Below are 24858 nucleotides of genomic sequence, written 5' to 3'. Positions count from 1 at the left end.
AATTTAGTATTAGTTCTTATAGGGCAATTTTTAATAGATTGCTTATAGACAATTTTTAAGTTAACTTTACGACTAGGATTTCCTAAAAGTGGGTATTAGTATTTTGATTAAAGATTTTTTTTTTTATTCTATAAAAGATGGTAAAAAATGCTTGTAGTTTTTAATAAATATTCTTTTGTTTATTTATTTTTTTAAATTATTTCATCATTTTTTATTTAGTTCTTTTCAACAAATAATAATTTTTTTTATTAATTTTTTATTTAATTTATATTCTAATTCCACATTATCATGATATTTTTTTAACAACTGAAAAACAGCCATCTAGATTTTTAATAATTTATTCTATAATCAGTTTTTCAGCGTTTTCTTGTTTTCTAATTTGTAATTTATTTCAATGGTGGTTAACAAACATAAGTAGATATTTTTACACATTAATCGATTTATTGAAAATAAATAAGGTATCAAATATTAAAATTTTTATTATAAGCATAATTATTAAATATTTACGAATATTTTACAAATAATATTAACTTATCATTTCTCGAAGAGGAAAAAATTGTCTCTTGTAATGACAGTCGGAGGCTGCCAATTGTTTTTTTAAGTTGGCATTACTTTTTTCATTCATGTTATATTTATTAATGAACATAAAAGAGTTGCAATTATTTTAAAAAATAGATCAAATAGAGATGTATCAAAACTTTGTACATCGGTTATTTTTTAACACCGAAAGGGCGATTAAAAAAAAAAGTGCCCTCTTGTATGTTGTAATATATGTATACGTTAATGGTTATGCTAGTGCTTCCGCGGGCTGCTAAAATTAGTTTTCTTTCCAGTGAAGAACTAATCATAGAAAATATATAAACATTTCTATTTTTATTTTTTATTTTTTAAATGACAAGACCGGTAATTTTATAAAAGGGAATTAACATAAATTATTTTATTTTAATATTATTTAAATATATATTATATTATATATATATATATATATATATATATATTAAAATAATATATATACGACATATCGTTTTAATGATTATATAAAAAAATCTATGAAAGATCAATAAAATATTTAACTGTATCAGGGAGCGCTACATTAATGATAAATTTGTAACGAAAGTAAATCCTTATGAGAAAATATTAAAGTAAATATAGTTTTTAAAAATATTATTAGTTCTTAAAAAAAGTTAACACGACCAAAATAATGTTACAGAGAAAAAAAAATCTCTGAAGTTCTCACTCAACTGATGATTTATATAGATCTGTATGATCTATGTAGATGAATTTTTTATTTTCAAAATGTTCTATTCAATTTTTGAGGTGTTTAAGAACTAACGGAGCGAATAATATTAAACTTAAGGTTCATATATTTTAAACTTAAAAAAAGGAACAAAGATAAATATAGTAGTGGGAAAACCCATTAACAAAGTTAGATGTTAAAAAACTTCTCCTTTAACTACAACAAAAATAATTGTTACATTATAGTTATTTTTTTTACTTTACTACAAGTCGTAAATGAGTACAGCAACACGTATTTTGATGCGGGTTAAGTCTATCGGTTAATAAAACAAAGATAAAAAAAAATTCCAAACCTGAAGTAAAAATAGAAAACTGTGTTTATAAAGCAGTAGAATGTAAAATCTATAGTCCCTGTTTACTGTTTATGAATAAAGTTTTCTCCAGACTTCGTCTTTTGTTGTTGAATATTTATAAAACCCGCTCTTCATTGTTACCTATTTATTCACTAGAGAATTTTGGGATCCTATTTCTTAAAAAAAACTATTTTTTTTAACAAAGATTTGATTTTAAAGTCAAAAGTTAAAGACAACAACTTTTGAAACGATAAACCGAATCAATTTTATTACATACAGAGCTTTTAAAAGTAAAATTGTAACGTTCCAGTCTCTCTCTGGACAGTGTTCAGTGGTGCTGTTGTCATACTTGTGAACGCTGATGTTATTTTTTTATCTATTTATTGATTAAAAATGTGTAGACAAGGAATTGGGGTACTTTTCAAGATGATGCCCGCAGCTGATCTGTAGTTACTTAGTCCCTGTAGTTAGTAAAATAGTTGTTAGATGGTGTCACTGAAAGGAGAAAATAAATAGTAAAATTTTTTCTTTTTAAATACATGCATTGTACTGTAATATCATTAAAATAATACAATGATACTGTAATAGTAAAATAAAGTACAGTATTTTCTGAATACAGTAATATTTATGCCAGTAATTTACGCCATTTCATTATACGCGGAAATTTTCCGGAACGTAACACCCGCGTAAACTGAAGGTACACTTTGTTCATATAAATATATATAGTGTGTGTAAGTGTATATATATTTATAGTGTGTGTGTGTGTGTGTGTGTGTGTGTGTGTGTGTGTGTGTGTGTGTGTGTGTGTGTGTGTGTGTGTGTGTGTAAGTTTATATAACAAATAAATCTAAAAGTATAAATATAATCCAACCAAACTAAACCTACGTTCGCTTCGTTCGCTAGTCAAAGTTAGCGAAGCGAGCGTAGGTTAAGTTTGGTTAGATTATATTTATTTATTATATAAAGGTAGATTATAATTTTAATTAATTTATTTTCTCCTTTTCGTGGGGCCATCTAACAGCTAACTACAGCGATTAACTAACTACAGATCGGCTACGGGCATCTTCTCGAAAAGTACCGAAATTGGTTGGACTTAAATGACTATTTTAATTGTGTCATTATATTTCATAATGTTCAGTGCATTAATAAGTGCTCCATTTTTTGTATATATATATATATATATATATAAAATATCAAGAGTGCTTTTTAAATTGCTGAATTTATAATTGATATCAATGAGATGGAACGAAACACAAAGATGTTGACAGGATATAGTGTCTCCCAAATTATTGCAGCAATACTCCGTCGCTGAGTTTTCTAGAAAAATGGCTGTGATTACAAACGGAATTACGGTTATTCTTTAAAAATAAATGGAAGGATCTTTGCTTTCGGATTATGTTTGTAATCACTTGTGTGGCTTTATCCCGTCAAACAAATTTGCTATATTAAGGTAATTTTTCCGAGACATTCTTTCTTTTGACCAAATTACCATGAAAACGCTATGTCGAGCTACCTTCCTTGTAGTCGTTACCAGTGTATTCTCTCAATGACATGCTAGGAAAATACTGACTTAATGTTGTTAGCTATAATTTTCTATTATTGACAAATATTTTGTCGAGTCTTAAAAACTTTGTATATAATGCATTTGATGTATTCTAATATTTAAAAAGTTGATTAAATAATGTTGATCGTTGTGAGAAAAAACGCGATAAAAAAAGACACGTATCAAAATTTTCATTACTTTTTGTTATTTTTGAAAATTGTTATGTATTTTTCGTTCCTCTCATGGTCGAAAATTCCTTTGTACTTGACAGATATTAAGAAAATAGAAGAAAACAATAATAGAATTAATGTAGTTATGTGTTTATTATTTTTGTGAACTAAATTAAAAATCATTTACCCCAGATTTCTAGTTTATAAATACTCGAAGTTTTATTTAATTCCTTTTTTTAAAGGTTAGAATGGGTAATTTAAATGTTTTAAAGATGGATTTGATTTTTAAAATATAGATTAAGGTTAGGTTTGCAAATTTTAACGTACTGTATATTCTGTGGTTATAATGTGCGATTCGCACTTTGAATGCCACATTTAATATTTAAATGAAAAAAGAACAAACATAAAGGAAGAGTAAAATAAAAGAGAAAGAAAATAAGAGGAGAGCAAAATAGGGACGTGCGTCATCAAAAGTATTTTAACATTTTAAAACTGCTTTCAGCCCCTTCCACAGCCGCTTAACTACCTCTGATCCATCACCCCACACATACAAACGCACATATAAATTCTCTGTTTGACTGCTTGACACCGGAAATAATCAATATAAAGTTTTTAATGTTTCTAAAAACACAACTACTTATACCCACATACTTTTCTTACTGTGTGTGTGTGTGTGACAGAACAGGTTTGTTTAGTAATAAAAAAAAATAAAAAATAGATATTACGATCAAAAGAATCTAAAATCTATATTTAATAAGTTTCTCTTTCTGTATGTAGGTGGATTTAAAATAAAATAAACCTATGTTTAGAGAGAGGTATAAATTAATAGAAAAAAAGTTGGATACAACAAGAAAACATGCAACACTGTTTATATACATAAAATAAAATACATTATAATATAAGTAATATGCAAAGAAATGTCATATATAAATGTAACATCATAGTAAATGATCCAACACATTAATGTAAAATTGTCAACGTGTTACTGAACTTTTCTGGCATCCATTTAAAAGTTTAACCCCATTAACCAGTATAAAGTTAAAAGTTATTTTTATCATTACGAAATTACCTTATTAAAAATAAATTATAAATCTCCATTACAAACATATTAAATCATCAACATTTTAAATGATGATTTAAAATTTGTTAAGTTCAACAGAATTTAACTCTCCAATATTAATTGCAATACAACACAAACAAGAATTATTGTTGAAAATCTAAAATAAATATCAGCACCACATCCAACAGAATAACACTCAGCACTCATAGCAGCAGCATCTGAAAAACTTGATTTGGATTTAAAGCTACTTTTGTTCTGATTCAAAGAAAGTCTTTATATCTATAATTTTAAAATAAATTGTACAATTTTCGATTATACAAACTTCTACATTTTCTGAAAATATGGTACACGATATCAAAAATTCAGACAATGAATAAAAAGGTTAAAGTGTAAGTTATGTCTGTTACTCTTTCACACAAAAACTATCTAAACCGATTGAGCTGAAATTTTGCATGAACATAGGTTTTATACCTGTAAAGAACATAGGAATACAGCTGTTACAAAATGTTTCATAGTTTCAAGATGATGGTCGTTTTAATGGCTTATGGTAACAACCAGATTATGTTCCTTCCTGATATTCAACTTTACTATAGTGAAACGGTTCATCAAATCGAATTTGGAGACCACTTGCAGTATTTGAAATTACATTTTCTACAAAAAAGGTCTCTTTTCATCATAACAAAAAGTAGCTTTAAAGATGTGGCAGCTCAACCAGTACAGCCACTACCACTGCTACTGAGTGTGTTGCAAGACTGGCTGCACCTGTCTTCGGTTGCTTAGCTAAATAACATAATAAATAAATGAGAAATGAAGGAGAGTCTTGTTTGTTGGGTAATGCTAAGAACTGTGCAAAATAATTTTTTACCTGTACAAAAGACAGGTTATTAGCTATAACTACTATTTTTAAGATGAGGGCTGACTATTCTGAAACCCACATACTTCAGATCACTCAAAGTTTTAAGTCCTGTTCTGACCAAACTTTACTCTGAAGAAATTACAATACACTAATAGTTTGTATAAATTGATCAGGCTTTAATTGTTACTTATCAGTATTATTTTCACAAGCATAAGGATAATAAACACAGTAGGAATCCAGGGGGTGGAATCCTTCCCCCCCAGTTAGGTGGGAAGAGCGAGTAAAGCAATCCCTGAACGGCTAGTTTAATATAAAATACAAGATAATAATCATTGGTGGGGAGCTTATGTACAAAAATATGAAAAAAAACTAACAGAAACTTACACATCCAATATTCAATTAATTATCTTTTGTCGGAAGATGTTTAGGATGATGACGTGATCCAATTTATGTAATTACCAGACAAAAGTTCAAATGTCAAGAATTTATGTATATGATTTTCATAAAATATTATAAGCAGTGTTGAATTTTTCAATCTGATAATTTTCTATAGTTATGTTATTTTGTAACATAATTACAATATAATTTCATATCTGACCTAAATTTAAAAAAAAATAACTTTTTTGATAACAGGTAGACAAACATTTTCTACTCATTAATTATTGTTTTCAAACTGCAATTAACTTAGAAAAACAAAAAAGGATTGTTAACATTCCATTAACTTTTATGTAAAAACAACAATTAAAATTCATTTTGATACAAGTTAAATGAATAAGATGACAAAAATAAAACTGGACAGTTCATTTTAATCAATCACCAATCATGTGGAATCTGATATTTCTTATAAAATTAGCTCTAAAAGTTTCTTAAATTTTTTTTGAATGGCTGTTTATTGTTGTGCTTGTATTTTTCGACAGTTTAACAGGTTGAGTGCCATGAGAGCTATTTTTATCTTGCACCCTTATTATTCTTAACAAATCAGCCGGTAAAGTACACAAAGTGTCAAAATATGTTTTAGACATTTTTAATTGAAATATTACGTAGTTATATAGTATTTACTGAAAAATTGATTTTTGTCTTGAAATCACTGAGAGTTAAATATATTGTGGCACTGGGGTTCACTTTCAGCCTCTGATCAAAAACATAAGTTTATAGATTATACATCTAGGAGAAATGATTAGAAAGATGTTCTGCCAACTGTACAAATTAAAATTATAATACATGTATGAATGCAAAAATATAATACACTTATGATATTTCTAGCTAGGAAACAAAAATTGTATGATTTTTTTTTTTTTAAATGTGCTATAAAAATGCTAAGAACATTTTCAAAATCCATAGGATTTTTCCTATTATATGATGTAGTATTTGTTACTTATAATTGAATAATAGAATTAGCCCTCAATTTTTACTCTCTGAGAGAGAGATAAATTTTTCTTTTGTGAGAGATAGATTTATCTCTCATTTTCGATAATGGCAAAAACTTTAATTCGGCCCGTGGCAATCAATCTATTAATCACAAGATTATTATAAATAAAAATATTTAGTTAAGTACAACAAATGAATGAATGACCAACTGATTGACTATGATTTCCTGACTCAAGAGACAATTTTGTTTCAAAATCACATGTAAACTTTATAACTGAATTTTTTTTTTAATACATTTGATTATTATTATAATATTTTCACTGCATTTGAATAAGAAAAACAAATTCAGAACTGGAAATGTTGTTTGTTGATCTCAGTAGCTCATTGACTAGAATCAGTGTCTTTTATTGCTTAAAAAATTCCTTTTAAATTTTATTAATTGATTTCACCTTAGTTTCTTTTTATATTTACTTATTTTTGCTTCTTTATGAAATATTGTAGATACAACCAATCATGATTCATCAAACTGACTGCAATTTCTTAACTTATGTTCTAAATAACTGTAATTTTGACTTAAAATATTAAAAAGAAGGTAATAAGATATCTTTTTGTATTTTGACTATTTTTAAATAAACATTAATGAACTTTAAAGCATCTGAATTACTAAGGTAGTCAAATGTTGTACAAGAAAACTTGGATACTTACCTTTACAACAGATTTGTCAAATCCAATTACCTTTCGCTTTTTTACTACTTGCATTTCTGTACTTAAATGTAGACTATCTTTTTTGCTCAGTGACAGCAATGATTTGTCTGTTGGCTCTGTTATGCAACATTTCATTGAAAAGTGTCCTCTATTTCATAGTCGACTTTTGTAAAAGCAATCTAATTTATAATATTTAGTGACAAACTGACAACTTGTTTCCGGATATGTAATATGGATGTTGACTCAGATGCATATAGCATAAACTGTATTTAAGAAATTTTGGCACAGATCAAAGCATGCTACACTACATGAAAACCTTAGTGACTTCTAAAGATTTAATTTAAAAAAAATTAAAAACTATAGAAAACTTACATTTTCTAAATGTTATTATGTTTAATCTGGTAGAATATTATTCTTAAATAATCTACTAATTTATAATTTTAAAATAAACCTCTTTAAACTGTAGATGACGTATGAAGCCTGACAGATTGTAGTAACACACATGAGTAATTTGTATACTTCTTAGTTAATAAATGTATTATTATTATTAATAATAATAATACATTTATTAACATTAATAATAACATTTAATAATACATTTATTATTGCTTAATAATAATAAGTATGTCCTCTACACATGAGGGAATCTTTTTAAAAAAAATTATTGTCTGATTAAATCATTGATTCTCAAACTTTTTTGCCCATTGCCCACATTGAGAATCATAAATTTTCTAGCTCCCCCAAAATTTTTAAACTTACAATCTGTTAAAAATAATAATTGCAATTTCTATTTTCAAGATTTGCTCTTAAAAACAGCAATTGCAATTATTGTTTTTAAATGTGGCATATCCTATTTTTAAGTAGAAACTTACATTTTACTTTACTTTTTAGCTTGAAAAATCAGAAAACTAATATTTGCCTTTTTTAATCAGCTATTGGCTTCCTAGACCACCTGAACACCCCCAATTTTCTGTGGGCCTTATACCGACCCCCTAAAGGCCTCCAGCACCCGCAAGGGAGTGTATCACCCAATTTGAGAATGAATAGATTTAATAAAATTGTTGGTTTTATATTAGAACATAGGAAGTTTGTTTTTTTTTCAGTACTCTAAAGACCTAATCTAATGGTTTAAAGCAAATCTACTTAAAATAATTTTCTGTTGCCTAAAAAACTATATCAAACTGACCAACCTCTTTACAGAGACTCTTTACTGTATCAACTCAGGTACAGATGTTTCTTCAACAATTTAAAAATTTCAAGACTCCATTTTTTCAGAATAATTATCATTGCATAGGAACAGCATTTTTATAAACACATCTATGATCAGTGAATGTAATTAAACAAAATATAAGTTACAGTTAAAAAATAATTAAATTTTTTTATCCTCTAGTTTAATTTACATCGCCAATATTTACGAAGAGATTTTTGGTTGGAAAAAAGAAATTAGCAAACTCTGTTTAGCCTCTGGGAATCACCATCAGGTATTACTTCAGAGGATGTATGAGGATGATATGTATGAGTGTAAGTGAAGTGTAGTCTTGTGCAGTCTCAGGTCAACCATTTCTGAAATGTGTGGTTAATTGAAACCCAACCACCAAAGAACACCGATATACATGATCTAGTATTCAAATCCATATAAAAGTAACTGCCTTTACTAGGATTTGAATGTTAGAACTCTCAACTTCAAAATCTGCTGATTTGTGAAGACACATTCACTACTAAACCAACCCAGTGGGTAGCAAATGCTTAAATCAACATTTCACAATGTTGATAAAACATTGTCATTAAATAAAACTAAACTAATTGACTAGTTTTTCCTTTTGATGTATATACTTTCTCTTCTATGCACAAGGAATAATTGAATCTGCAAAGTTTAATTTATAACCAACCTGTATAAAATGTATCAGCATACCAAATTTTCGTAAATTCAACTAACATTCAATCTTCCTTATTTTAATTTATTAATTGTATTACACAACCAAAAATAAATTGAATAAATAGAATTGATTGATAAGTAGCATGTTGACTGCCCACAATCTTGTTTTGAAACTTATTTCTTCTTTAAAGGTTCTTGATTTTTTAAATAAATATTTTTTTTATAATGAAGGGAAAGTGATTGAATAGAATGACTTATTGTAATGTGGCTCTCAAAAATATTATTTTAGCTCTATTTATATGTCCACCCAATGTCATATATAGTTGGCTGCCTCTCTTGATCTAAATGTTAATACATAAATATAAATGAAAAAATTTAAGAAGCTTGAATGCTTTCTGTAATGATTAAATGAGTGAGCCACTATCCTGTACAACTATAATAATTATACCAATTGTAATAATTACAGTTTAGAGTAGGAACTTCAGTATTCCTCTGCAAATTGCATATCTTGAAAACTAAATGATTCCATAATATCTGCAATATTTCATTGAGTAGTATGTAGAAATTAAGGAATGTGAGTAGAAATAAAATGTCATTTGGCTGAAACTACATTTAATAATCCAGTTCCTATAAATTAACAAATTAAACTACATTGGGCACAGTTCAGTACATGATGTTAATATTTATTAACCAGTTGAAAAAAAATACTAAAATAATAGCATAGGCCATCTGCAACATAGTTAAGGAAGTAACTTCATATACATGATTATTCTGAAAAAAACTCCCTGGAAGTATGTTTTCATGTACTTAGAAAGTGACTTAAATTAATTTTATTATTTAATAAAAATTTTAAACGCATTCCATCTTGCTAATCTATGTAACTTATAAAATTAGCACAAAGTTTTCGATGTTAATGTACTGAATGTAATAAAAAATTAGGGAATTTTGCCATCTAACAAGCTTAAGTGAGGGACAAGTACAGAAAGTGAAAAGGTTTTTGTAACATGTTGACTGTTGCACTTGGCACACCAAACCCATATTTGATTTCCCATCAAATGAGCGCTGCCAACCATTCTGCTAAATGTATGTGTCTGCATTGTGTTTTGAAAAGGAAAGCTGAGATTGTATGTATTTAAAGGATGTGTTATATTCTAAAAATAATTATAAACCGTTTAAAATCTAAATAGCAAAGAAATTTGTTACTTATACAAAAACATTTTTCTCAACAAAAATCTATTTTTATGTAAATTTTTTATGTAATCACATAATATTTTTAAATCTTAATATTTTTAATGTTACAAATATAGTAACTCTAGACAAAAATATCTATTGTTAATAATATAAATACAGTATTTAAAGTGATAAAGTTAAAATAATTGTTATTAAAATATTGTTAAATAATTTATTTTAATTATTATATCATATATTATAAAATTAATATTTTATTCATTTATTTTATCTAATTATTATTATTATTATTATTATTATGTTATAATATCAGAATAATACATATTGTAATTACAAAAAAGTATTTATCATTAACATTCTGAAGGTTCATATAATCCAAATAAGTTTTTTGTTAATGGAAAAAATCAATTTTTAGTTGACCAAATTTAGAACAAATTTTTGGGCTATCTTAACCTGATAGGCAATTTCAGCCATTAGGCTTATTATGTAATTACCAGACACGAAACCCCCAGATTGGTTCACTGGCAGCTCCTACAACCAGATAAAAATAATGCATTGGCTCTTTAGTTGCCAGTATGCTCTCTAGGTAACCTAGTAGACAATACAACATGAGAAAAACAGAATCAAGGATAAAGAAAAAGGCTGAGTGGTAAGACAAATTACACATCAGGATTGTTTGGAATAGTTTATTGTTCTGTCTAGGACTTATTGCTTAACACCTTTTGTTATGATTTTGGATTATTATAGATTTTAAGGAACTGCTTCTTCTGTCATGATTATACAAAAATTATCAAATAACTGTATATACTATCAAATAATGAAAAATATATTTATTTATTATTAGAAATAAATCTATTTTTAATTAATGATTATAGTATCTGATGTTAGGTTCTTTTTCATTTTCAGGATGATTTACCACCAGAACAGATTGGAGGTATGTAAATTTTTTAATCTATATATTGTAAGACTGTGGTATGTGAGAGCTTGTAAGAAAAATTAATTAGCATCTCAGTTTTCTGGATAGAATTAAATCTGACTGTAAGAGTAGGATAATTTTTGCTGTTTAAAACTATAAACTTTTGAAATTTTTTATCAAAAGGTTAAGGTTTTTAATAATGTCAAAATGTTTTCAGTCATCTTCAGTAACTAGTGTTCTGTTTTCAGCCAAGTGACAGCTGATGTTATTTAGTTATTGATTTTTTTATTGTATTAGGTAGGCAGGAATGTATTTGGAAAATGTGTTGGATTTGAATTTTGTTAGTTTGTTTAATATATCATTGTTAAATGGTTGTATATGTCATGATATTTAAATGTATTGTGGTAACATTAACCATATATATTGGTAGAATATTAAAATTGTCAATTTTGGTAAACTTTCAATCACATCCTTAATACAAAACCATTACAAAAAATAATACCTATGTATTATTTAATGACTGTATAAAATAGTTATAAACAGTTGTTAGTATATTCTAAACGTATCCAATGTTGAGTGAAAACAACTTAAATACGGTATTAACTGTTAAGTTAAACCTCTGCACATATTATCATTTCAGAAAATACAATACATAAGAAACATAACTCCTGTCAAAAGTAGTAACAGAAGGAAGAGGTGATGCTTAGTACATGTTCAGATGCATATTGTGTCTTGTCAAATAACTAATTTTGCCAATTATTTTGCTTATTATACATGAAACTGAAAAATATAAATAACTGATACTTTGATAATTGATAAATAATTGATATCAATTATACTTCTGCAAGTACTTTTATCTCAGTACCTCAGTACTTCTAAGAACACAATTTCTTTTAAATTTTTTGGTGTATTCAAATATAAAAATGTAATGAATACCATGCACAACTATAATTCACATAACAGTGTTTTAAGATTCTTGCTACTGTCATAAGTAATCCATATTTTGTGAAATTTATTCCACAATATGTTATTTCAATAAAATTTTGTATATTTTACATAATATTCCCTCTGCATGAGTTATTCATCAATGGTAAATATAATTTAAAAAAAAAAAAAAAAATGGTAACTCAAATAAACCTTGTTTTGTACTTAAATTTTTTTAGTGATTTGCCTTATATTAATTTCATCACTAGTTACTCAGTTTAAAATTACCACCTAATTCTTATCGGTATCAGTCACTTTTACATTCCCCATTAGAATGCCTATTGAGCTAGTATAACTGAAGCTAAGTAAAATTAATATTAAATTTTTATTTACAAGTTATTATTAACTGTTAATTAATTTGTTTTCAGTGTTAAGAAAAGCCTTTGATGCATTCGACCGTGAAAGATCTGGCAGCATACCAACAGATATGGTCGCTGACATTCTTCGACTTATGGGACAACCTTTCAACAAAAAAATATTAGATGAATTGATTGAGGAAGTTGATGCTGATAGTAAGTAAATTTAATACTACTATTATTATTTTTAATTTCCAGAATTAATTTTTTATGTATCTATACATAAGTTATTGCCCAATAGTGATCCTAATCCTCATAAATACTAATACCAGTTTTTATGAAAACCTAGTTACTAGTGAATTATCTAATAGGCAGGCAGTTATTTTCTATCATTGAGGAACATATACAGTGAAATAATAATAATAATATATTAGATGAACAAAAGTATAAATGACTAGATTAATACATTTTTATCGTGTATTGGCTAACTAATCAGCTACAAGTATGATATTACAAAAAAACTAAGCAATTAAAAAAAAATGTTTCAAATAATTCAAACATTTTTTTAAATAAAAAAACACAGTGAAGTAGTTCATATTTGAAGAAAAATGGGATGTGAACATAGTATAATTCTTAAATTTATCTGTAATCTGCATTAGAGCAAGTACCTGGGATAACTTTCAGCTTTCTTGAGGGTGGCTTAAAACTCTATCTGATACTTAACTTAATGTTGGTTCTGAATTTGAATTTATTAATCTTTGATGACCGTTTTAATTAAAAATAATGACATCTGGATTGGATTAGTAAAAGAGAAGAAAAAATAAACACACATCATCTAATCTCAAATTTTTAGATCTATTGCTTGGAAGAATAAATAACAGACAAAAGCCATGGATTTCTGATAAACAATATAATAAAATATAATGTTAAAATTAGATTTGAGTATTACATTACCTGTAATGCAACCTGTTAATTATATGTTATACCTGTGAGTTGTTTGTTAGGGGTCAATTAACTGCACTATCTATAGGTAGTCAGCTCGAAAGTACTTTTGAGATAACTGAAAAAATATAATTTGAATTTGATTATTATTACATCATGAAATAGAATAATCTCAAAAAAAAAACATTAAATTAAAAATAATTAGCTGGTAAGTGTATTTGAAAGTTGATAAATATAATGCTTTTCCTTCCATAAATTATTTAAATATAAATAAGCCGATCTCTGTGGCAGAGTGGTAATGGCTTGGCATTTCATTCCAAACAGGCATGGTTTTTTCATGTGCTACAAAATTCCATTTCCATATTCCCACGTACAAACTATCAAAGCTTTTGTGGTGAATTAATTCATCAAGCAAAAAAAATGTAATCAACTTGTTCCCTTTTGAACACAATTTTGTATTTTACAAGTAACATGTTTTATTTTTTATTCTTATATTAATACAGAATCAGGTAGATTGGAATTTGATGAGTTCGTAACATTAGCAGCTAAATTCATTGTTGAAGAAGATGATGAAGCAATGCAAAAGGAACTTAAAGAAGCATTCAGATTGTATGATAAGGAAGGTAAGTAAAGTATATTCAGTTTATTTTTTTCTTTAAATTATTCTCTATTGAGTTATCTTCTTTAACTGGATAATAATGAATGGAATGACTATGTTAATCATTTTATTATGTGGAATCTTATCTCTTAACATGTAAAGATCATGTAATTCAGAATCAGCATCTATTCATAGGAACTTTCTTTATGATCACTGGGAACAGACGATGAAAAAGACTATAGAAAGTTATATAGAAAAAAACAACTTTCTTAAGAACAAGATCGCTGTTTATGACCTGATATTTATTCTTTTCATCAAACTGAGACTCCTCCAGTGTTATTTATTTTTTGTGCTTTTATGCAGAGTTTATAATTAATTGCATTTGCACACTCACACACGTGTGCGTGCGCACACATAGCCAGACAGACAGACGGACAAACCAGGCACTAGCTGAAAAACTGGTTGGAGAAATATGTTTGTCTTCGTTAACTTTTATTTATGATACAGCAGCCATTTCAACCACTTTTTGTTGAAATTTATAAAGATGGTGCAGTGCTATTAAAATAAAAAATAATAATTTGTTCAGTATTTTAAATTGTTGCATATAAAAGTGCCATATTTGATAAAAATGTATTTGGCCCAATTGATTCAGCTTTGTTAAGTAACTATTAATTGTTTTTGTTTTTTTTTAGAATAGTAAATTTTAAGTAATAGGAATGTATGTATTAATTATTACTACTTTTAAAATTCAAAATTATGTAACTTTTTAAATTATATGTGTAATTTTGTCATAGGTAATTTATTCATTGAAATAATAATATTATTTTTAATTAAAATATTTTTTGTTTTTGTTGTTATAGGTAATGGATATATTCCAACATCATGTTTAAAAGAAATTTTACGTGAACTTGATGACCAATTAACCAATGAAGAATTAAATATGATGATTGATGAGATTGATTCAGATGGCTCTGGAACTGTTGATTTTGATGGTAAGAGTATTTTAAAATTTAAACTCAAATGTTTTACATGAGCCTGAGCTAACTCAAACTTACTTGAAGTTCAGGCTCAGGTAAGTTTTTACAACTTTTACTAAGTGAACTATAGATGGTTTAAAAAGAGAAGGTTTTTTTGGTTTTTAGAGATGGTTTTTCTATATTTTGTAAATATGGTATGTCATGGAAAAAAAGGTTTAATTTTTAGAAAAACTTCAAACTAAATATAGGAAGAAAAGGTTGTTTTCTATTTTCATTGCATTTCAACTCGTATATATAAGAAGTACTAAAAGAATTGAATGAAAAATTAGAGAGCAGAGTAATTATTCTTGGAGAACAAAAAAAGATAAAGATGATTGTCATTATGACAATGTTAGACTGGAAGAAACCAAAGATGAATCAAACAAATTTTGAATGCCATGAAAAATTTATCATTAGGAAAGATATTCAATTTGAAAATGAATGAGTAAAACAAACACAATGAAACATGTTATAAAAGAGGGTAGTGAGGAGTCAAATATCTAGATAAGGGAACACTATGTATTAGAAGCGCGAGAAATTTTCTATTTAAATAATAAAATTACAAAGGATGAACAAAGTAATATTGATATAAAAAGCAGAGAAGTGCAGCTTTTATACAAAAAAGAGAGTCTGCTAGCGCTAATACATTTAAAAATTTGAAAGAATTTCTTTAAAATATTTTTGTTGGGTACTTTTTATGGTAGTTAAACTTAATAATAGGAAAGGCAAAAGTAAAAGAACAGAAGCTGGTGATACAGCTTAAAGAAGGATGTTGAAAATTAGGTGTTAATAAAAATGAAATGAAAAGATCTAAAACAAATAGAAGAAAAGAAAAATTTATATCAAAATCTAATAAAAAGATGAACTAGGTTAGTGGGTGCCTTACAATAAGATGTCAAGTTCAGTTGGTATAAAGGGATGTGTAGAAAGAAAACTTTTGTTGAAAAAGACAGAAGTTATATATAAAAAAAAGTAGTTGATGCTATAGAATGAATATGTTGAGTTGAGCTTAAAAGATTAACTGCAGAACAGAAAATGAATATCCGATTGATGACTTCAAAAAAAAAAAAAATATCACAGTTGCCAAAATAAAAACTTCAAAACTTTTAAAATGATTTAATTATTGCAAAATGTGTACATGGATAATTTAAATTTTAATGAGTACATTACTTATATATGATGTATAATACAGTGTGTATTCACGTGAAAATTCAAGAAAGTTTTTTTGAGTAAAAAAATATTACATATTTTTATATATAATATTAACATGAACATTCTAGTAAATGGCCATTACTGTCCCTTTACATTGTTTTCATACATCCTTATCCTTATTACTTCCTTGTATGGGGTAAAGGAAGCATTGTGATCGCACAAAATTTTGGTTTTCAGATTTCAACTGAAATATCCATTACATATGTACATATGTATCTCGTGTAACTCAAAAACAATTAGCCGTAGGATGTTGAAATTTTGGATTTAGGACTGTTAAAACATATACTTGTGCACCTCACCTTTTGACTACAATCGAATAAAGTAAAAGTGTCTAAAATAAAAAAAAATTGGATTTTTTACCTTTTCTTAACTGTAGTAATAAGCTCTCATTGAGAGATTTCCAAAAATTTATCATAAGTGGTACTTATTTTCATTGGTTCCAGAATTGTAGCCAAATTAAATTTTAATTAATAAAATATTTGGATCTTAAAAGGACACATCGGTTCGAATCAGACTTCATCTTTTTTTTTTTATTTTTTAATTTTAATTTAAAAAAAAGTGTGTATATATAATTTTATAAGCATACAAAGAAGTCATGTGGTATCCCCCATCAGACATTTTTTGTCAAATATTCTAAAAAAAAACATTATGTGTTCTTGGATTCTTATCTAAATGAATTATAAATTTTAGGCTTATATAAATTTTAAATAAAAATATAAATTTTTAAAGTTGGATTAATTAAAAAAATATATTTTCCATTTCAATTTTAAATAATCTTTATAGTTTTTTTTTGGATTAAAAAAATCCAGAAACAAAATGTATATACTTATTTTTAAACTGCAGATAAATTTATTCAGTCTATATACAAAAAAAAATCTGATAGTCAATTAAAAAATTCATTTGAACAGGATTTAAATTAAAAAAATAAATCTATGAAGATTCTTAGTAAATAAAATAAGTACAAAAACAAATGGAGTTAATGAAAATTATTTAATCACACATCGTTTGCAGATTATGAATTATGACACAAAAGTTCAGGTTTTTAATTATTTTTTTAAAATGACATTTATTATATAGACTCATTGACATAATATTATAAAATAATTTTTTATTTTTTATGATTATTCTAAGTTAAAAAAGTCTTTTAATTCAAAATAAATTTATGGGAAAATATTTATGTTAGTAATTTGTTAAAAATTGTAACAAGGAAAATAAATTGCTTTACCTTACATAAAAGTAATGTGCCTAGTTATGCAAAAATAGTTCTATTGTAAGATTTGGTAGAAGCAGATGTTGTTGGTCGTAGTAATATGTGATTATTACTGTTTTTTTTTATCAAAGGTAGCAACATTTCTACATATGAATGCATATGTTAGAATTTTTAATTTACTAAATATGATCTACCTTATTATTTTGTGGCTGCCAAATTATGATTTGACAACTGATTTTTATATATGAAAACTCATTTAGACTTTTTGAGATAGTCCTGAGAGATAATATATTTCAGACAGGAACATACAATAATACCATGACAGGAAAATTCGCAGGTTTTACTATATTTAATTTTAAAAATAATTTTAACTAAAATAACTCATTTAATATATTTATATACTGTTTTTTAATGTTTCAGAATTTATGGAGATGATGACTGGTGAATAATTATGTGGACTTTTTTTAATGAGGAAATCATCTCTCTTTCATCTATACCTGTCTGTGTATATGTCTTGATAAAGCTCCATGACATCTCTTTTATGTATGAAATTATTTGCATGGCACAAACAATTCAAATTTTGTTGATGATATTATTAGCATAACTGATTTCTTTTTACATCTGTATCTTGTTGTGCTCTGTTGTTGTTGTTATTGCTCTATTGTTCCTGTACTTAATCTTTGTATTATTATTTTTTATCTTATTTTATAATATTATTCTGTTAACATAACTATTTTTATAATATTAAACAATTATTTATTAAACATTTTTGTGTAAAAAATTTAAAAAAAGGTAAATTTGGCTAATTAAACAATTTATGTAAATGCTGCAACTGGAATGAACAAAAAATTTTTTATACTACCTCTCGCTTTACACAACCAACATTACACAACACAAATACAAACAAATACATGCAAACACACAAATAACATGAATACACACATAGGCATACCTAGGTCCATAAAATTACATACAAGCTCACATAAATTTAGACTAGTTATAAACAAAACAAAATAGATGAGTATACTAATGCTGGCTCAGCTTGATCATGATTATTATCTCAATCTCTCCAGTTATACTTTTATAAGAGATTCTCTTGCCTTTTGGTAGGTTATTAAGTCCAGTCATCATTATATTTTTTTATGTTTTTTTTTTTTTAGTTCAATTATAAGTGTAGTTACAGTTTAGTTAATTTGGTTTTAATTCAATGAAGTGACCGAATTAGAATCTTTATTTATTGTTATAATTATTTTTGTAATTTATTGGGGCACTTTACTTTTGGTAGACTAATATGACTGAATTAGTTTCTAATTATAATTGGGCAAATGATTAATTACTAATGATAAAGAAATTGATTAAAACAATTAATGGTAAAGAACAAGACTTCGTAGGTTAAAAAGTTTGTTTTGATACAACTAATTTTTACATTAATCTAATTATGAAGAATTACTCTTGAATCTTAACACGATCAAAAAATTGTTAAATTTTGGTTCACTTGTAGATAATTAGTACAGAATAAAATACAACATAATAAATTATACTTTTTGTTAAGAGCCAGTAAAATCACTGAATAAAAAATGTAAACTAGCCAAATTTACCTGAAATAGTACTATCACATTTTCATTAATACATCTATTATAACAAATATGTTTTAGACATACATAAACTATCACACACACACACAAATACACTCACAACACACACAAAAATATACATATATACTCATCACACACACACACACACACACACACACACATACATACATACACACGCAAACACATGCATAACACAGTCTTTGTACGATTAATACTGATCCCAAAGAAGAATAAATTGCTTTAATAATCTGATTTATAATTTTTTGTCTTTATTATTACCTTATTTCATAAACATGATTATATATTCAACAATCTTGTCTTTAAATGTATGTTTATTTAATCAAAATTCCAAAATGGATGCACTGATTTTCATGAATATGTTTTTAAAAACCTTCTCATATTTCTATATGTAACACTAGTTAACAGTACCAACATAAATGACACGACAATGAGATATTCATGCTACAAATGAAATAATGTTTTTATAATAAAATTTATTATTTTTCAGGAAGCTCTTAAAGAAATTTCTATTAAACAATCCTCCTGATGACAAGTGTCAAATGGTTTCTTTCATCTTATTTTTTAAAAGAAAAGTGATGGCATTGTTTTTTTTAAATACCCTAATCTACAAAGTGGGTGTTTTCAATTTACTTTCAGATGCATGAGATCTGTCTGTTGTACATCCAAGACTAATGCATACTAATAGTCATGTAGGATATTAAATTTAATTAGTAATATTAATTATATAATTAATTAAACAAATTAATATTAATTTAGGATATTAATTAATATAGCTTAAGTTCTTCAAAAAGCTCCAGATCTTGGTAAAAATGATACCTTGACTGTAGTTATGACTAGGGGCTCTGCAAGTACCTGTGCAAACTTGTATTAATTTAAACATTTGGAGGCATTACTTACCATTTTTCAACTATTTAAGAATAACTTCTAAGCTTAACTTTCTATTGGATTGAAGTCTCACATGATCCCTCTGTGGCCTTATTTACTCTCCATCTTTAATAATGTCTGATTACTAAAAACCATGTTCTTGGTAAATTACATCACTTGTCATTTTTTCAATGTCTTTTTTTAATAAGTCAAATAAATCTGCTTGGGGTTTTTTCACAACATTTTTGTTACTGAAGATTTTGACAGAACTATCAAACCAAGCGGGGAATAGCTGCATCAATCAGAAATGGTAAATTAAGGGACCACTCTACAGAGCACACACATACTGGATATTACCATGATATAGTAATGTTGAAAGAAAAAATGTGTTCATGTTATAGTGGGTGTAACCAACTCATGAAGGTTTCTGTTCTAACATACTTTAAAAAAATGAAAGGTCCTAAGGGGTAGGCAGAAAGTTGTTAAGATGTACTAAAACATTTTAAAAATATTGAATGCAAAAGAAGTAGAATTCAAATTTCAGTCTTCCTGATTTTTTAAATATCACCAGTTCTGTAAGTTTGATGCAGTAATGTGTAGCAGACAACTGTGTGATGAAGTCTCAAGTGATATTAATGAAATAAACACGAAAGAGGATCATTAAGTATCACGTACATATAAAAATGTTATATAATAAATATAAAACTATTAATTTCAACCTCAGGTATTTTATAGTACAACTCAGCGCTCTACTTACATCATATGTGAACATATTTATTTGGGCTTTAGGAAAGATACATGTGTACCTTTAGTTTTCCAAATGTATGTGTTAGTTATACTCCAAAGTAGTTCAGTCACATTGCATGAAACCAAGATCTGTTAACTTGGAGACAATGTGTTAGCATTGCTATGAAGCTCAGTTCGAAGGAATTGAATGTTTTTGGGCTACACACTTCCTAAATTAAGCGAGAGACATTTACAAAGTAAAAAATCTGATGTAGATACCATATGACTGACTTCCTTGTATGCCTATTAAATTACATATACACATTTTTTTTAAAATTAAAAGTACATAAAATTTTATTTCATTAATAACTTCTGATTAGAAAAAAAAGTGATGAAGTCTGATTCAAACCAATGTGCCTTCCCCTTATAAGATCCAAATATTTTATTAATTAAAATTTCATTTGGCTGTAACTCTGGAACCAATGAAAATAAGTACCATTTACAATATATTGTTAAAAATCTCTCAATGTGGGCTTATTACTGCAGTTAAGAAAAACTCCAAAATCCAAAAAAATTTGGATTTTGGACGACACTTTTGCTTTAATTGATTGCAATCAAAAGGGGACTCCCAATGATTTTCTTAAAAAAAAAAAAAAAAAAAAAAATATATAGTAGTGGTGATGCGTTTGTAAAAACTGGCAATGAACGTTGGACAAAACTTGTTCAGTATCTTTTTATAGTTATGGAATAACAAAATTAATGACAAATAATAAGTACTTAAATGGTGACTGTATACAAAAATAATTTTTTTTTTGTAAGTACCAAACAAGCATTTTCTAATTATTCTTGTTTTACATTTATTATAGTTAAACATTCTTTGCTTCCATGATGACCTTCATACATTTAAAATTTTCTATTCATGGTAATATCTAGCTGCATGTAGCTTGCAATTTCTCAATGTTGACTGTACTCACAATTGGTTGGGTAGAGAAATTCCCCACCCAATTCACTTTTGTTCCAATAAGAACTGGCTACTTTACTATGAAGAAATTATCAGCTTATATGTAAAGGTAAATTATTTAAATAATTTTAAACACATGTATTATAACAAATAACTTTAATTCACAAAATAATACTAATAATATAGTTTAAATAGTATTTTGTATAAGTGTATATATAAATCTCTGGTAACAAATAAAATTGACTAAAATAGCAATATAAGTAACTGTACCAACCTCTTAACTGGGTACAATCAATATTAATCATAGTAGATTAGATTTTTATTTAAATTAATATAACTTTATTTTGTAAGTTGAGCAACTTCATGGGTCACTTTGGTCTGAAGAATTGAGCAACATTGTTATGTATGATAATACAAAAAAAATTTTTTTCAATAAATTTAGCTCATTTATTTTATTATACACTCATTGTGCACATCTTTTTTTAAAAAATTAATTCTTTATATTTAAAAATAAGTTTTATTTTTTTACCAGTTTCAGTTGGTAAAGTGATAGCTTAATGTTGTTAAAAACACAACTTCAATATGACCAGAAAATACATAACCATTTTTTTTTTTTTTAATTAAAAAATATATTAAGCAACACTTCTGCTTCGTGAAATTATTACCTATTTATCTTTTGCATTTTAATCTGATTTTACTCCACCATCTAAAACTTTTACATTAACATTGTGTTTTTTAATTACATTCTATTAAATACATTGCACTATGAACTACTGGATTTTTTCTTTTAAATCTATTACTTAACTCCAAAAGCCTAGGATAGAACTACCATAGTTACATTATCTCTATTGTAGTCAAAGCATCAAATTATTCCATAAAGAAATATTTGTTTAAATTTTTAACCCTGTCTGTTAACAAATAAAAGAAGGTGTGCATACTTTGTTGCTTATGTTTCAGGTGCAATCTAACAAATCTACTGTCATGGCTTATTTATTAAAAGTAATTATGATGTTATTTCATTCAAAATTTATAATATTAGTGAAAAGTATAAATTTCGTTGTTAAATCCTATTTTCTTCATACATAGTCTTATAAAATTTAAAACACTAAATAACTTATTAAATTTGTTTTTTAAATAATTTTTTAGATAAGAATTTTATAAAGATGCTTCTATTTGATTCCACTAGGCTCTACTGGTGTTATTGGTAATAGTTATTAGATATTATTTTTATTAGTTATTACTAATTAGTTTTCATAATAAAATAGGCAATATCAGTGAAACTTTACCACTTAGTTACATGATTGTCATATAAATATTTTCACACATTGCATTATCTGTACGAGTATACACACACAAGCACACAATAAACATTTAACATCTACAGTATTCAGTTCTCTTTACTTCTGTATATAATAATTATACAATATTATTATTATTTATTTATTAATGCATTACATTAATATAAAAATGTATTTTTTTATTTATTTAAAAGTTGTCCCCAAAATAATTTTAACGCTACAATTTGAAAATAAAACAACCTACACCATCATAAAAAATTTAAATTAAGTCTAACCTACTCTAAATCAAAATTTTTTTCAGAAATATTTTGTAAAAATAATTTCCAAAAGTAAAATTCTCTAAGTATCAAAAACTAATTCATATGCTTTACTCTTATCACCTAAAATTACAAAACAAAATACTTGTCATTTTTAATATAATGTTTCTAGCATTACTCTTAGAAAAATAAAAGCATTGCTAGAAAAATGAATAGACATACAAAATTAGGGATATAATCAAAAGAAGGTAGAAAGTAGAAAAGTGAAACAGACAAATTAAAAGTAATGGAAATAAAATAATTATGTGCACCTTGTACAATGAATGTTCACTGTATCATGCACATAGATGCACTTGTGTTACTGCACCAAATGCAACATTAGAATGTATTTTTCATGTTTATTGGCTTTTACAAGAAAAACAAATTTGTAACTTTGTGTAAAAAAAAGGGAATAAAAATTTACTTAATACACAATTGCTAAATATGTATCTATTACATATAGTATTTCATTATTAAATTAATATTTTAAATTAATAAAATTAAAAAAAAATTTTTAAATATTTATATTTTTTATTCTTTAATCTTAAAATCATAGTATTAATACATTAAATGGCCTGTGGAGAAAGTTACATATGATTACAAGACATCACCGAAGTATGTTACCCCTAGATCATTTGCAGTATATATGTACAATTTTAGGCCTGTAATGTGTCAAAAATGTATTTATTCATTTATAAATAAATACGTAAAATATAATAAATTCTATAGATATTTCCAGTATTATCAACTTTAAAGGATTTAAAAAAAAATGAATGGTATTAATTACATTGGTTATTAGCTAATAAAAAAATTTTATAACTTGCAGGAAAATACCCAGTATTGTCTAGAAAAACCAGTTATTGAATGTGATTTTAGCCAGTGAAATTTTATTCAACTCTCTAATTTCAAATAAGCTACTCTACAAAGTTCCAAGTGTTAAAGAACCATCAGACTGAAAGGAGTTGGGGTTTCTTATGCTGTAGTGGAGATAAATTTAATTGCTCTCTCTCCTAAACACAAACACATACGGCAAAGTCAATTATGAACAATTTTTAATTATACATAATCTCTTTAAAGGAAAAGAAGTAGGGAAAAGAAACAAGATTCAGATTAGTAGATAAACATTAAACAAATTTATACTTTATGGCAAAACACCTCGCTTCTTAAAAATATTGATCAAACATTCATTTCAATTTTCTTATTCATATTAAAGTGTAACCTCAACACATAATTATGAAACTATTTATTAATCATTTACAAAATTTTTGTTACAGTTTTATCAATACAGGCTTCTATAAACCAAAAGTAGGCGTATTGAAAGTAGAGGAAATATCAGCTGCATGTACCACTGTAGTCATACAGCCCCAATAATTTGACCCTACTGCCACAATAATATAATTACACTTATATCCTACAATTAATTTGAACATAGTTAGTTTGACTGTTTTCAAACAAGAATGATTGAAATTTTAATCTTGATTTCAAAAATCAAAATAAATCACTATACTTATACAGTATGACAATTTCTACTCTCCCGGTTATAACTTTATTGCTGCAGTAGCATAACT

General features: G+C 26.4%; 1 protein-coding gene across 2 annotated transcripts in view; it reads left to right on the top strand.

Annotated features, from left to right (window-relative positions):
- Window positions 1–19383, top strand: part of LOC142323791 (troponin C, isoallergen Bla g 6.0301) — a 34448-nt gene extending 15065 nt beyond the window's left edge. For both annotated transcript variants that reach the window (XM_075364007.1, XM_075364006.1), the window contains 5 exons: window positions 11262–11289; window positions 12624–12767; window positions 13997–14116; window positions 14952–15083; window positions 17950–19383. In XM_075364007.1, coding sequence (XP_075220122.1) covers window positions 11262–11289; window positions 12624–12767; window positions 13997–14116; window positions 14952–15083; window positions 17950–17978 — 453 coding nt within the window. In that variant the 3' untranslated portion in view covers window positions 17979–19383. The remainder of the gene's footprint in view (window positions 1–11261; window positions 11290–12623; window positions 12768–13996; window positions 14117–14951; window positions 15084–17949) is intronic.
- Window positions 19384–24858: the final 5475 nt, after the last annotated feature.

The sequence above is a fragment of the Lycorma delicatula genome, chromosome 4, assembly GCF_047948215.1.
Source record: "Lycorma delicatula isolate Av1 chromosome 4, ASM4794821v1, whole genome shotgun sequence".
NCBI lineage: Eukaryota > Metazoa > Arthropoda > Insecta > Hemiptera > Fulgoridae > Lycorma > Lycorma delicatula.
This window is presented reverse-complemented; position numbering and strand designations above follow the sequence as displayed.